This window comes from Pipistrellus hanaki (assembly GCF_964339955.1).
Source record: "Pipistrellus hanaki genome assembly, chromosome: 10".
NCBI lineage: Eukaryota > Metazoa > Chordata > Mammalia > Chiroptera > Vespertilionidae > Pipistrellus > Pipistrellus hanaki.
The window spans coordinates 6865244-6881481 of record NC_140512.1 but is presented as its reverse complement, the minus strand read 5'-3'; the positions used below and the strand labels follow the sequence as shown (position 1 = coordinate 6881481).

General features: G+C 44.9%; 1 protein-coding gene across 1 annotated transcript in view; it reads left to right on the top strand.

Moving 5' to 3' along the window:
• The window catches only part of HIBADH (3-hydroxyisobutyrate dehydrogenase), an 86169-nt gene extending 78567 nt beyond the window's left edge, over positions 1-7602 (top strand). Inside the window, exons 7-8 of the mRNA XM_084896402.1 lie at positions 3052-3208; positions 6641-7602. Coding sequence (XP_084752528.1) covers positions 3052-3208; positions 6641-6799 — 316 coding nt within the window. The 3' untranslated portion in view covers positions 6800-7602. The remainder of the gene's footprint in view (positions 1-3051; positions 3209-6640) is intronic.
• Positions 7603-16238: the final 8636 nt, after the last annotated feature.

Here is a 16238-nt window from a genome sequence, read left to right as displayed (position 1 = left end):
ACACTTCTCCTGCCTCAGGTCAAAGGTGTCTGGGTGTGTGTCTTACCTGGCCCGCTCCTGGAGGGCAGGCACAGGACTCAGCTCTTTACTCCGTTCTCCTTGGCTCCAGGTACAGCACCTGCGCGTGGAAGATCTGTGTGAGCATTTGAGAGTCACTGAATGGCTGATTAAGACTGACATGGGCTTAGATGTTCCACTTCTAGAGCTGTTCACTTTAGTGAAATCATTGGCTTTGTTCTTACATAAAACCAGACAGTGTAGATAGACACAGAGGCTATAAAGTGAACAAACTTACTTGGCCCTTAAAAGCCTTGGTTACAGTGAAGGTAAACATTTGGATTCTCTAATTTTTTTTTTCTTTTTTACAATTTATGCATTTTTACTTCTATCAATAGTTCATTTAAAATTCTTGTGTTGTAACGGTGAGTAGATTTGACACAGTGACGTTTATATGAGTTGCATTATATATGCGGTCAGAGCAATGAATTCATTCTGTTTATATCAGAGAATATTCCAGCAACTGCAACGCCACATGCATGCACGCGTGCACTCACGAACCACATCCAGTGGCAAGTTATTATGAGGACTGACAGACTGTCATCCTCTTGACGGCTTGAGCTGTATATCTCCCGAGCAGCAGTGGGGCTCTTATGCAGAGAGTATCATATGTTCCCAGCCAATTTACAGGGAAACAGCAATAACATTTTATCATGGTTGAGAGCCCAGTAGCTGCTTCCTATTAAACTTGCCCTTTCAGATACCTGTCTTGGATTAATTTGTTGATTTCAGATGGAAACTCAGTCTTCTCCAGTGAAGCATGACGTGCTAGGATAGACTCTCTGAATGACAATTACTGTGTATTCGAGCTGGTTTCAGTGGAAGACAGAGGACTCCAGCAACTGATTTTAATATCGTGTCTAATTTTAACTGTCAGTTATATATGTGCCAGTGAAAAAACCTCCAGAAAGATGAAATGCAAAACACTTCTAACTTGCTCTTTTTAATGCTGGGCGGGGGTGGGGGGGGGTGGTTGGAGGAAAAGCGGAGAGGGAGTCGCCATCTCCTGAAGGGGATCAGCGTGGTGGGAGGCAGCTGGTGGAGAAGTGAGCACGCAGCCACCGCCGCCTCATTTCTGCGTGCCCCTCAGGGTGCTCCTAAGCGGAAATGTGTTCACTCCATAAACGAGTGCCAGTGTTTTCCCAGAACATTCAAGAAAAATGAAACTTAGGGGTTTACAAAGGATAATAAGCGTTGCCCACCATTTAGGTGAGGCTTACAGACAAGGCATGAATTTCTTTAGCAGTACGAGCTGTGGTGAGGTACTGTCACATATAACCGGGCGAGTTGTAAAGAGGGGAGCGACTCTGCTGCTTTAGATGTGGTGAAAGATTTTAAAAGAATTAAACTAGGAAACCCCTAAGTTATATTCCGAAGGGAAAGGAAAAGCGATGTTGTGGGGTCTTTAAAATATTTCTGCCCACGGAACACATTAGCCGTTGTGCCTAGAGAACGTCGCGGCAGTTGCAGCAAATTAACTTGTTAATTTGTGAGTTTACTTTTCACAGCTCTTCCCTAAGCACATTGGCTTCTTCTTTTCCAAAGTCACCCGCTGCAACGGCGTATTGAGAGCCTAATTTTATTTGAAAGGGGAAAGAAAGCATTGGTAGCAAAGTATACACGTAACAAACTTTGATATTTATAAAAGAATGAATGAAACTTGTTTCTTCCCAACAGTCTACAGTGGGACGGAATGTGTGATAGCCAATTTCAATTGGGTCTTTTATATCTTTTATAATCCTAAGGAAAAACCTCTCATTATAACAGGACCCACTATATGAATTCATATAGATGGTATGTCATGTAATAATATGTAACAGTTTTATTACATGACAAGTCCATATACATCTTGGCTATTAGCCCAAGCCCCCTGTGCTAACACTGGCAGAATGTTTACTGGTCATGATATTCAGCTTTGGAAGTAAGCATGTATGTGTGTGTGTGTGTGTGTGTGTGTGTGTGTGTGTGTGTATATATATATATATATAGCAGGCATATATTTTGAACACACTAAATAAACAAGAACTTAAACATGCCAAAATGCACAGCTTGATTAACATTTATATGTGTCTCTTTCCAGTCTTTTTATTTTATTTTATTATTGAAGAGATTGGTTTTAAGAAAAAGCAGCAGGTTTTATTTGAAACTTGATTTAGTGATACTTAGCAAAACTGTACTTCCCAAACTGCACTAAGAGACTTAGGATCAAAGTAATACAGCATTTGATTCTTTTTTTTTCTTTTCTGGGTCCACATTGAACAGTCGTTTATGCCATCAGCCCAGTGATAGAACAAATGATGTTTCCGCTTGGGCAAGCTTTGTTTTATCAGGATCAGTAACCTTATCAGCAGTTGACCCAGAACTATAATGCATGTCTCCGAATAGATAGCATATGTCACAATTCGGTGCAGACTTGCTTCATAAGCAAGATTGTCTGAAGAAGATTTAATAAACAAGGAAAAGTCTGCAGGAAGAAAGGTCTTTGATAATGACAAGTTCTCTTTAAGCTCACTTACTGCCTGTGGCTCAGCTCTTGCATGTATACTCAGAAAAGCTAAAAGAATAAACAGACATGAAAGTGCACACAGACTTCCATGATGCATAGTTTCTCTGTCAGTATTTCTTTCTGAAATATATCATTTGTGAATAAAGAATGTAAGACTTAGATGATCGTTTTAGGTTCTTATGTGACACGTAAGTGCATAATGTTCGAAAGAGAAAGACATTTCTTTTTCCATAGAAAACCCACATGTGATAAACCAGCAACACTTCTTCTCTGCCACTGTGTTATTTCTTAGTAGAATAGTGCCGAAGGTTTTCTCTCATTGAGCATGGTTTGGTCGCTAGTGAATTCTTCACTCTCACCCATCCGCTTTGATTTTTGAAGACATAAAATAAATGGAGAGAGAAGACGGAGCATCCTCCTAGGTAAATAAGTCACACATGACGTGTACACTTCGACACTTAACACTTCTTTTCTTTGACCTTTGACAGGTTAGGGCTTGACCCAAAACTGTTGGCTAAAATTCTAAATATGAGCTCAGGACGGTGTTGGTCAAGTGACACGTACAATCCTGTACCTGGGGTGATGGCCGGCGTTCCCTCGGCTAATAACTACCAGGGTGGATTCGGAACAACACTCATGGCTAAGGTATGGCAAACGCAGAGGCTTTCCAAGAGAGGGGAAATGTGTGATGCTCTAATCCTCCCTCCCTCGCTCCCTCTCTCCTTCCCTCCCTCTCTCCCTCCCTCTCTGTACTTAGGTTTGCACATCCTCCGCTCGGGCTCTTACAGTTATGCTGTGGGGCAGTCGCTGGAAACAGAAGGTAGCCCCTTAGGTGCCTGTTCATCAGCTCTGCAGCGGGGTGTCAGGGCACATGGGACAATGAGTCACACTTAACGCCGTTTCCTTTCTGTATCTGTGTGAACTGGGTTGTGACCTGTTAGCTTATCTGGTTCCTAAAATTCTGCTAAGGGCTCCCACAGAGGCAGCAGCTAACAGGTCAGTTGTCGGCAAGAGAAGCTTCTAATCAAAGGAGATGATTTTAGCCGCCCCATTCTTCTGCAGGACTGGCTCTGTTCGGGAGCTCTTCTCTGGAGCTGTCCTCTTCTCAGCTGGACACCTTTTCTTGAGTCATTTTCTCCAGTGTCCCTGCCCAGGAGGAATCTGCCACTTTGATTTTAAAGGTCCTTCCTTTAAAATGACTTTCTTGATAATAAGAGATAGCTCTTTCAACTGCTAGCATAAGACAGCATAGTATGAAACACATGGATAGTACTGTCTTATTCTCGTTTCTTCTATGAAACACAGTTGTCATTCCCCTTATAGGGAAGAGTACTTCTTAATTTTGCTTAGACTGAGAGCACTTAGAGAGGAACTTTTAAAAATCTTTCTTTACCTCAGAGAGCTGTTAGCAAAAACACTCCACAGCCAGTTAGATTTGTGCAGATAAATTGATAGAGATTAAAGAAATCCCTCTCATGCTACAATGATGAAAGCCATAGCAGCTTGTTGGGCAGATCGGGGTTTTACTTACTAAGAGATGTTTTACTTAACTGCCATTAAGTCTTGTGCTAGGGAATACGATGCTAGCAGGTCATTGAAGTGAGGCTTGTACATTTATTTCTAGGTCTTAACTCATAAGATTCTAACACAGTGTATGTATTTACTCAGGACATAGTCAGCACAAAAACTAGATCTTCCTTCGGAACTCCAGAGCCTCGAAGCTGGTTTCTGATGGGCACTAGGCAGCAGCTTATGGAAAATCACGATGACCCTTGGTACTCCCCAATGTGTCTGTTTCCTTGTAAAACATATGTTGGTCTTCCATTAATTTATTGAAGCCGTTAGCAATTGTTTTATATTTTTCCTGAATCACCCACTGAGCTCATGAGTTTGTAAATATTTTATTTGATGAGTGAAGTGGGATATTCATTTGTTTTAAATTCTATCCATGAAGCTTCAAAGGACGCCTTCTTTTTCTAACACTCAGGGTTACCGGACTGAAAGGCCACCTACCTCTTCCTTTTAAGAATGTTCATGCTTTAAGGGCGCAGCCACCAAAGCATTTGCGTTTCCCTTTTTGGGTTTTATGAACTCTTATTTGAGATAATAATTTACTTGCTCCTTTGAAAGACTCTCATTAGAATTTTTTTCTCAATAATGTTGTCTTCTCAATATGTTGTTTTTGCTGAGTTCTTATATTCTAGTTTTATTACTAGGTTAAAAATTAAGTGCCATCTTCCTATGTAGAATTTTCTCTTCACTTAAAAATAAAAGATCTTACAGGTGTGCTGCTCAATGTTGTTGACAAGAGGCTGGCCTGCCTGTCAGCACATGAGCACTCCCACGCTTGTTAAGTGTGTGAGTGATCATTCAAGTTGCTGTTTAGTGGAAGCTATAGAACATGGTTCTCAACCTGTAGAGTGCCTAAGACCATCGGAAAACACAGATATTTACATTACGATTCACGACAGTAGCAAAATTACAGTTATGAAGTAGCAATGAAAATAATTTTATGGTTGAGGGTCACCACAACATGAGGAACTGTATTAAAGGGTAGCTGCATTAGAAAGGTTGAGAACCATTGCTATAGAAGAATTTAAGGTTAAGTAGATTTTTCAGATCTACCTCTTTATATGTGAAGATTATGCAAATAAACACAAAATAATGCTTATACCTGTGATATCATACATATTTAAGAAGCTAGAGGTTTCATTCATTCTTTAACGTTTGCTTTTTTTCTTTGAGTCGTTTTCTCTCTTGAGTGGATAGTACAGTGATTGCTCAAGTACGTTTTGCAAAGAGTAGAACTAGTTCTCATCTTCTTGCCTTTCCCCTCTCGTTGCTCGTTGACTTGCCCTTGGTGGGGGAAGTGAGCGTGGTAATGGAAAGGAGAAAATCAAGTTGGTTTTGCCACTTGCTTTGCAGCTCTAATAAAATCACAAGTAAATGAAATAAGGGGAATATTGTTTCAATTATCCACACCTGTCTTGTCTGCCATGTACTCCAGATATTTCAAATTTGGACAAGATTCCATTCTTATGGTAGTAGATAGCCATTAGGTACAGTTTAACTATAGAAGATTTGTGATGTTAACTTTGTTTTCTAACAGCCATATGTGTTCTGAAACTTTCAGAGTGCAGGATGAGGTCTGTGAGATGCTGAAGGGCTGATGTGAAGATGGTTGTCCCATTGCACTTCAAGTGCAGACATTAAAGCTTCCGTGCTCCACCTCTGCCGTCCGGCCCCGTGCCCTCCCGTCCCCTTGGCTTGCTCTAATTCAGCCTCATTGGCTTCATGTTATTTCTATACTATACACACCATGTCCCACTGCAGGACCTTGACCTTGCTATTCCAAATGCCTGAAACTCTTCCCCCAGCTCTCCAGAGCACTCACTACCTCCCTAACATCCAGGTCTTAGGTCCAGTGTCTTGCCTCAGAGAGGTCTTCCCTAAACATTTCCTCTATCAGAACTCCCTTCCTCCACCCCCCCTTTGCTGTCCATCACTTTCTAACCCCTCACCCTGCTTTCTTTTTCCTCACAGCACTTGTTGTCTGGAATCTTAGGGTTTGTTTTGGAGTCTGTCTTCCCCCGGACAGTCAGCATAGAGCAGTGACTGGGTATCACCAGCACTTAGAACACTGCCCAGCACATTGTGGCTGCTAAATATTTGTTGAATAAGAGATTGAATGGATATCCAATAATTCCACAATGGGGTTTGTCTTAGGCATACAGGCTTCTGCAGATCCTGAAAAAACATTTGCCTGTGTTATCTCACCCTTGTGCAAAGTCAAAGTCACACACACAGGTCTGGTGGAAGGTGGAGGAGTGGGGCAGGGCGGGGCGGGGGCTGTGTGTGGGGGTGGAGGGGTGGGAAGAGAGGGCAAAGTTTCTGGCTGGAGCAATTGTGCAGCATTTTATAAGCGAAAGCACTTATAAAATGTACATATACATGTAGTTTACCATAGTGCTTATGGTAAACTTTTTCTTCTTTGAAACCAAAGCCTTGGGGAGCCACAGTTCAAAATGAGCCTTCCTCCCCATCTCAGCATGTCTCTCCTGCTCTTGTTTGGTTTAGGATCTGGGATTGGCACAGGACTCCGCCACTAACACAAAGAGCCCGATTCTCCTGGGCAGCCAGGCCCATCAGATCTATAGGATGATGTGTGCAAAGGGCTACTCGAAGAAGGACTTCTCGTCCGTGTTCCAGTTCCTGCGAGAGGAGGAGAACCTCTGAGTTGGCACTTTGGCCCTGGACTCTCTTGGAAACCAAACTCTGTCTCAGAGCCTCCCCACCGCTCACTCCACAAGTAAACGAGCTTAATCAAAGGTCACCTGTCTGCTTCGGATTGTCTAGGTCACAGTTAAATGGGTTTTGCACCCATTTTTTACTGCTTATTTTTATCTATTTAGCAAACACACATTATCTGAATTTTTTTTCTGCAAGCCCCCAATGGTCTCTGTTAACTAGCTGATTGACCTTTTTCAAAAGTTTGATCCTTGAGCATATTCAACTAAATCATTGATTACTTCAATCAGGATATTATTTATACCACTTTACAAACAAAACAAAATATTCTCCAACAGGACAAAATTGATCTTAAAGAGAAAAAAAACAAAAAACAAAAAAACTCAGTGCACGGAAGGAGTTAGAGAACGGGGGAATACAGTGAGTTACTGCCTGTGTCCCTCAGCAAGCTTGTCCTGTTTACCAGGTGGTGGTATTCTTGCATTACTGAGGTTACTGAGTTATTTTCTGGGGAATTGATAGAGCAGGAGAACTCCTTGCTATATGTTTTATAATTTGGACTCTGTTACAGTATCTTAGTGTGTCCCTCTTGTAACAATTCCCAATACTCAGCAAACTTGTTTTTATATTTTTCTTTCCTTGTACATTCTTACCACATATTTTTGACTTCAAAAGAATGACATCTTTAGACCTATTTAAGAGCCAATGATGATATTTGCTTTAGATAATTATTATAGTATTCTACATAGAACCATATTATTTTGAAATTGAATAAATTTCTATGCTGATAATTCTTTCTTAGAGTTTTTGTGTCTTCCCAGCCATTCAGTGAACAATCAAATGGTCTGAAAAACTGGTGTAACAGAGGAATGGGGAAAGGGAGGGGAATTGGCCAGTGGCAAGCCAGCACCCTGCTGCTCTACCTGAACTCATAGTCCCATTGGTTTGAGTGGTTTCTAGGTTGTGGGTGCTATGGAAACCAGCCGCATCAAATGTGATACATAACAACAGGGAGCACAGGTGCCACTTCCCCACCTCTGCGCCTAGAAATGTCCCAGGTCATAACCCTAGACACCAGATTAGACAGAAGGACAACTTCCATCATTTTCCGGATGATAAAAAATTCTAGGCGCTATCGCAAGTGCTGGAGCAATGGTGATAAGACAAGAAATAAATGTTTAATCCATATGTCAGGTGATAATAAGGACTAATGGGGAAGGGGGGATAAGGAGGATGGACGGGATTACCAGGGGTACCTTATTAGGGTGGTAAAGGAGATGTTCTTTGATGAGGTGACATTTGAGCAGAGAAGGAAGTGAGGGAGCACACCTGCAGGATGTGAGGAAAGAACATTGTAAGTGCGGGAACAGGAAGTGCACAGGCCCGAGGCAGGATAACACTAGCTCCGAGGAATAGCCAGGAGGCTGTAAGTGAAGTCATGAAAAAGGGGCTGCAGATGCTGATACACTGCCACCTCCAATTTACTGGCTTAAAATAACGTTGATTCTTTTTCAAGGTTCTCCAGATTGGCTGTGTTCCTCTACTGGACTGGGCCACCTCCTCTGGAATTGGAGGGTCTAGCTCGGCCTCACTCCACTAGGGCTTCCCCGAGTTTGTTCACATGGTGGTGCTCCCAGCAACAAACCAGCACTTTTCAAGCCCCTGCTCACCTCGTGGCTGTACTACCCCAAGGCTCCCAGCCAAGCCCAGAGTTCGCCCGGGAGGGAACTGTGGAGCTGTGGGCACGGGGAGGGGCATCACATCATTTTGTAAACACCCTGTCATAGCCAGCCAGGGAGGGTCTTGTAGAGAGAGTTGATGTGCTCTGACTTACTTTTTAAAGGGATTGCGTGGCTGCTGGAAGGAGAATGGATTGTGGGGGCAAGGTGGAAGCAAGGAGCCCAGTTAGGAGGTGATTGTAATAATCCAGTTAAGAAATGGTAGCGGCTGGGACCAGACTGTTCATGATGGAGAAGGCAGGATGACAGATTCTGAACATAAAAGAGCCATTAATGGCCCAGCCAGCATGGCTCAGTGGTTGAGCACTGACCCATGAACCAGGAGGTCACAGTTTGGTCCCTGGTCAGGACACATGCCTGAGTTGCAGGCTTGATACTTGCCCTGCCCAGCCTGGTGGCCAGTTGCCTGCAGAGGTGAGTCAGGGGTTGCCCATTTTCATGAGTTTGACCTGCTCACCCTGGAAGTGGTTCTCCAGGAAGTCACAGAAATGATGGTCTGCGCAGGTGGAACCCCAGGCCTGCAGCTCCAAGAGGGCCTGGTTCAGGTTCCGCCAACTCGCAGAAGAAGTGGCCCACACCCTCAAGAGCCACATCGTTGCAATTGGAATAGAAGCCCAGAGAGAGGTAGGTGTGGGAGGCCTGCAGATTCACCTCAGTGGGATAATTCTGGCGAATTTGGGAGCTCATGGTTGTTTGGCAATAAGGAGTTAAGGTAGAAAATAAACGATGTGTGGGCTGGTCCCAGAGGTGGTTCTGAAGGTGGTGACTGGATAAGACATAGGAGGGTGGCTGGAGGCTGGAAGAAGGGGCATACCTGAGTCTGTTCCGTTCAAACAGTGTTGAAGCAAGAGACAGACCCAGGACCACAGAGGGCATAGCTGAATTGTACACTTTTAAATGGTGAGTTTTGTGGTATGTGAATTATATCTCTGAAAAATAAGAGGGGGAAATAATGAGATAATATCTTCCTCTCTTGGTGAGTGCTTCTCAGCTGGGACAGTTCTGCCCCCAGGGGACATAGGACAAACTCTCTGGAGACAGTTTGGTTGTTACACTGGGGGTGGGGGATGCAATTGGCATAGTGTGGGTAGAGGCCAAGGATGCTGCTGAGCATCTTACAATGCACAGGACAGCCCCCAGGAGAATTATCGGCCCCAGGTCTAGGATGCAGCTTGGTAAACCCTGCCCAGGTGTGGGTTCCACCGATACCTCTCACTTGGCATATCAAAACCTAAGCTCCCCATCCTCCCCAGCAGACCTGCTTCTCCTCCTGGTCCCTGTCCCATCCAGGTTCCTAGAATCCTTCCTGACTCCTCTTCCATCCGTTCTCCATAGCAAATTCTAAATCTCTAGCACCTTCCTCAGGCCCTCATCGTTCCTTGTCTAAGGTAATTCAGTCTCTGCAGTTGCTTCTCTTTTATTTCTGAGTGCTTCACTGAGATATAATTTACAGACAATAAAATGTGCTTGTGTGTAATGTACAACCCGGTGACTTTCAGTAAATTTACAGGGCTGCTCCGTCATCACCACAATCCAATCTGAGAGCACTGCCCTGGCCTCCCTTCACCCTGGAAAGTCCCTAGTGCCCATTCACACTCCCCGTTCTCTCCCTCCCCCTCACCTCGCAGCTGTGGGCACCCACTCTATAGAGTCCCAGCTGCTACGTAGTCACTGATTTGGCTCCTCCTCAATTCAGTCTTCACATCAGTGTGAGGACCTTCTAAGCCCGAAATCTAAACCCAGTCATTCCCCTGCATAAAACCGAGGCCTTGGATACGGTTGGAACTCCTCCATGTGCTGTTCAGGGCCTTTGTGGTCTGCTCCCACTTTACTTCACCAGCACCGGTCATTTCCCAGGCTTGCCCAGCTTCTCACACCTCAGCACCTCTGCGCATGCCGCTTCCCCCACCTGAAATGGCCTTCTCCTCTCGGCTGACCAGCTCAGGCCCCGTGTTCTCTATACGGCCTTCCTCAGGCTGAGTCGTTCCCCCTCTGTCTCCATAGCTCTTGATTGTGTCTTGTGTGTCATGGACGTTGTGTCATGGGACGTATCCTATTGCGTTGTATTTGCTAGTCTGTCGGTCTGTCTTCCACACCAGTGAGCTCGGACAGCACCTGGCATTGAGCAAGGGTCCCATCAAGGTGTGAATGACTGAGGGGTTGGAAGCTAGGACATTGTGTTTGTGGTAAGTGACGTACTAATGGCCTGAACTTGTTTCTTAAAGATTCTTCCTTGGCAGACCCAGTTTCTTTTACTCTGAGTTATGGTACACAGCTGCCCAAGAAGTCTGGCAGGAGGTGGGTCTTTTACAAAGTTTTCTTAGAGGGTTAGCTTATGCTGTTTTCTTGAAGAAACTTGTGGGGAAAAATAGGCACTTTTGGTAGTAAGCTTTTGTCTCATTATTTATGTACTTTAAGCTTCACCTTGCATGCAAATAAGCACGCACAAATTTCTCTTAACCGGGCACAGCAATTCCAAATGCAGTCTTTTATACCCTGCAACATAGACCTTGAGGTGTAAGGTGAATCTCATAATAACATAGGTTTGCTTTCTTTGAGGGATTCTGTGAAGTTAGGTGTTGAGAGATTCTCCTACCATCCTATTGATCTGACATCATGATGATGGTGCTTATGCGCAGCCATAGCTGAGCCCAAATGGCCTCTTATTCAGCCATCTTTCTCATCGCATGGATTTTGATCTTGACTTTTATGCTAAGCAATCAGAAATGTGTGTGATCTGTCCACTTCCTGCGGGGCGTGGGGGAGAAAGGCAGATCTGAGCAGCGTTACCCGTGTGCATAAATTCTACCCAGGAGCCCGCTGCTCAGGAAAACAGCACCATTACTGCCAGCCTCGGCCCCAGTAACTGTACCCCGGAGCATTCTCAGATGGCCGGCCAATAGGGAGTCGGCTGCCCAAGTGGGGTTTTTAACCATCTTTCAGCTCAATTGAAGAGGGAGCTTAAGGACATCATGGGGATTTGTAACGTTCCGTGCAAGGTGTCAGACCCATAAGCTAGCGTGTCCATCTCCGCGATGCGCACAGGGAAGCGTCTCTCATTGGTGACAGAGAGGTTGCAGATGACCTTTTACTGTGTAATTGTTTTCATCATTTAATAATTCAAGAAAACCTGAAAGGGATGCAGGCCTCTTTATGCAGACGAGAATGTGACTCTTTCGGAATGCTAATAGGAAAATAGGGGAAAGCAGAAGCGCTTTGCAGCCAGCCTGCAGGGAAGGTTCCCAGTGGCCTGCTTACCAGAACCGTCCCTGCCCAGGAGGCAGACAACTGGTCTGCACTCGCCTGTGCAGTGTCGTGGGTCACTTTCCTTCTCTTTCAAATGAGAGCATTGCGCTGGCCTCCAAGGTTTATGTTAGCTCTGAAATTCTGCTTCCCCTTAGTTAAGGGTTTAAGAAATGTGAAGCATGCGCTCCTGACAGTTTTTGGACTCTCTCTGGTTGAGTATTATTTATTGCTCATCTAGCTATCTCATTTATTAGGGTTTTTTTTTTTTTTTAATAGCCGGGAACAGATACAGGGATCGATACGTTTTTATTAATGATGGTCCTTCATGCCGGGTAAAGAGATGGCAAGAGGGCTCATCCAGAATGAGCCACTTGAATAAACCTGACACACAAGCTTCGCTACGGGCTGCATTTTGGCAGGCTGCGCGGTAAAATAATGACATTGGCAGAGTGAGCGACTGTGGAAACCTTCCTCACAGCCAGACTCATAAAATCAAAGGGCAGGTTTGGGGTGTGTTTCCCAGCCTTGGCTGTATATGCAAATCCCATGACTTTTTTGAATGTAGCATTTTATCTTCAAAAGGACAAATTTTGGCATTTGCTGCAGTCATTAAAAATGATAAATGCCTAAAATGCTTTCGAGTTGGGATTATTGGAGGGTAGAACAAATATTGTTTCAGTACCAAACAGGATCTGAGCGCAGAAAACTCCTCGCTGATGTTGTCACATTCAGAGAAATAAAAAGTCTTTCATTGGTTTCCCTTTAAGTCCTCTGAAATTGGCATAATTGTTCCCAGTTCTCCTTATAAAAAGGAACGGGCCGTTGGGGAGTGAATTACTCCCCTGGCGCTGTTAGGAGACAGCCTTGTGCCCTGAAAGGGTTAACTTGTTTCCAGATGGAGGTTTTCCAGCCCCTCGGAGCAGCCTTCACATGGCATCAAGTTCATGATTTTACATCTGTGTTATGCCAGTTGAACTTCATTTCCAGGCTATGTATGGATAGAATTTGAAATATTCCGCGGTAACTCCCTGGAAAAGGACTATTTGAGGCCTTTTCCAGAAATTTCCCCTTCGAGTTCCAATCTCAGAGACCCTATGAGCAGATGAATGTAGCTTTAATCCCTGCCTCTCTCCACCTCTTAATGACCTTAACCCTGACCCGGGCCTGCTCTCTGTAAGTGCCAAACATGATTCATTCTCCTTGCTTGGTTTAGTTTTGTCTCTTTAATGAGCCAAGATGACCACGGAGACCTGATAGCTTATTTGTGCTAATGTAGTATGCTCTGCTAGCTAGCTCCTCACTCATTTGTTTGGCCTTTCCTTTTGCCTAGAATTGACCCTTTGTCTCAGCGATGAAAAGTCCCTATTTTAGACAAAGGAGATGCAAACAGTTAACGTGAACCAGCCTAGTCAAGAGACACACTACACTAGCATGAAAGATAAAGAGTGCATTCTGGGCCTCGACTGCCATATTATGGAGACGGTGTGAATGTCCATTAAGGACATGTTTTATTATGTAGGTACAGACCTGATGCTCAAAACCATTTCTTCCCAAGTGCTAGGAGTCCTGATGTCTTCAGGTTAGACTGTTTTGAGCTTAGACTTTGTGGTGTGAATGCCCTATTTCTCCAGCCTCTCTCACATCACTCTGATACTGTTATGTGGGCAGTGATGTTTTTTTTTGATGATTTGGTGCTTAATACATATCATCTGTTTGGTGTGGGTTTTTTTTTTTTTTCAAAGTTGCAGTGGCAGAACTGAGCCATCAAGGACACGTAGACGGTGATAAGCAGAAAGGGACTTAGAAGATTTACGGTGGGTGTAGTTTCCCTGTCGTCTGGCTTACCACTCTCCACTCGATTCATTTGGGGTTGGTAGGGGTCTGCCCGCGGGGTTCTGACAAGTGTGTTGGTATCCCTGTGAATTTATGCGTGTGTCAGCGTCAGGAAACCCCGCACACTATTAAAAAACTGATATGACTTTGAACAGTGGCTTGATCCCTGATGATGGCCTCTCCTGGCCATCCCATTTAACTGCTGGCCAGTCCAAGCAGGGACATTAAAAGCTGCCCCTCCCGAAGTTGCACATTCCCGCCTCGCACTGCACTCACGGCAGTTTAGTCTGGCTCCTTTTATAGGTCAGTGACACCCTCAGCTTATATACCTGTGTCACCACAAGTCTTAGCAGATGCCGTTTTCTTGGCAGCTGCATCCTCCTGAGATGGATTGGTGGTGGGGGTGAAGGGCAGGCCTCTAATCTCTGTGTTAGGACCAGGCCCCCGGAGACCGTGGCTGGAGGACTCTGGAAGAAGTCAGCGTTATTAGTCACAGGCTGCAATTCTTGTTTCTATCTTTTTTTTTTTTTGGTAATGATCTGCCTGCTGTCTCTGACAATACCTGGTGGTGCTCTCCTGCACCAGCACTGGTGGCATCCAGCATCAGGGTACTGTTCTGTATACTTGATCTCTTCCGAAGAAATAAAATGCAAACTTCAAAGAAACGCCCCTCCCTCAGAATTATCTCCTCCCCAGCTCTGTGGAGGGAGGGGGTCTTCTCTTGTGTGTGCCCCGGCGTACCAGATGCTTTCCTCTTTAAAAAGCAGCAAAAATCATAAAGGAATTCTGCACGGTCAGGTATTGTCATCTTTGCGGAGAATTTTCTTTGCCTAATGTTCTAGCTGATGGGCCGTTCTCTGTATTATGGGCCACATAATCTCCGCAAATGTATACTCTGCTCCATAAAACTGCCATCCTGTTTTCAGAAACTAGTAAGTCACAAAGCAAACCTGAGACAGTGCTGTTAATAAACACAAATTGCAAACAAGAAGGTAGTAAGTGGAAATAATGCACTCATTGAGGACTAATAAAGCCTTTGATCTTACTTTGAAGGAGAGGGTCTTTGCTTAAACTACCCATTCAGGGACAGCCAGATGCCCATTAAAGAGCAGCGCTTTGCTTTGATAGAAAATCACTGAGGCCTGTCTAGCAGGTCTGGTTTGTAAACAGATTAGTTAAGGGCTCATCAGGCCTGATTTGCATAGGATTCAGCGAGCCCAGTCACTTTTTCAGCCTTAATGAGCAATGCCGTTTCCAGGTTGGAAATTACACCATTTTTTTTTCTTCTTCTAGCTACAAACCTTAGGTAATTACTTTGTGGGGAAGGGAAAGAATATTCATATAAAGTGAACCCTGGCTGTCCCCAGCTAATGGGAAAATGATGACCTAAGGCTTGTTTTGCTCGGAACGGTGAAGGACGTAATGAAGGAAATAGGTTCTGAGCTAAGCATTCTGTTTAAAAAGGCTTTCCTCCCTTCTGTTATTTGAGAGGTAAAGGAGGATTATTTTGAATTATCATGGAAAAGGTAACAGGGACTGCAGGTTCCGACCACAAATATTTATCCGCAGATGGTTATGGAGGACCTCCTGGGAGCCGGCTGTGTGTGTCCCAGGGCCCAGCACCCCTTGGTGCTCGAGGCGGACAGAAGCCCTGCCCTTACGGAGCCTGCCTTCCAGTGCCTTCCATTACAGAGAGATGGGAATGGTAGAGGAGGGGAACGGGCCAATTTCAGGACAGGATCTGAAGTTTCTACCAGTTAGCAGCCATTTGCTTGAGAGGTGGCAAGACCCGTATCTCCAGAGAGGAAAGACGCCCTGCTCTGGTCCGCGTAATCGCACTCTTATCTGATTTTCAGAACCATCAGCAATCTCTTTGCCGTCAGTAATCTCCTCTCAAATTTCGGAGAGAAGAAAATGTCAAAAGAAAACCTTTGCTTAGTCTGATCACTTAATAGATAGATAACAAATGGAGAGCTTAGTGAAGACACGGGGTAACTTTGAAAATAAACAGCCCCTACATGACATGAAATGATACTGGAAGTTTTCCGCCCTGACCTTCGGGAGGTGCGGGGAGTGGGTGGTGGACAGTAGTCTGTTTCTCTGACTGGCTCACGGCAGCCTCGTCCTGCCTGTGAGAGATGTTCTTAAGTACTGTCAACACGGGTGACCCTGAGTTGCCTGATGGGGAACTTGGGTTTAAATAACAACCTTCAGCCTTTGCGCCCGGCCTTGTCAAGGCCAAGATCCTCAGCCTTACCTGCTTCCTGGAAGCCAGATCAGCTCAGCACACTCCTCTAAATGTCACCTGGGAGAGATTCCACCCCCCCAAAATGGTCCAGCTCTGATAAGTGTTAGAGGAGAGGCTGGGTCAGTCTCACCGTGACGTGGGCCGGACCCAGGGCCTGTCCGGGTAACCCAGATGGATGTGGGAGTGAAGGGAGGCCGTGCCCTCTGTGCCTCCAAATGGAGTTGATTAGGATGAGGAGGAAGAGGAGGCCTGCTCGGTTGGGTGCTTGTGAAGACTGCTAGGAAGAGGCTTCCAGTAAAATCCATTTGTGGCCAAGTAGGACACCTGCACTCCTTAGGGGGCCCCGGTCACGTGAATTCTG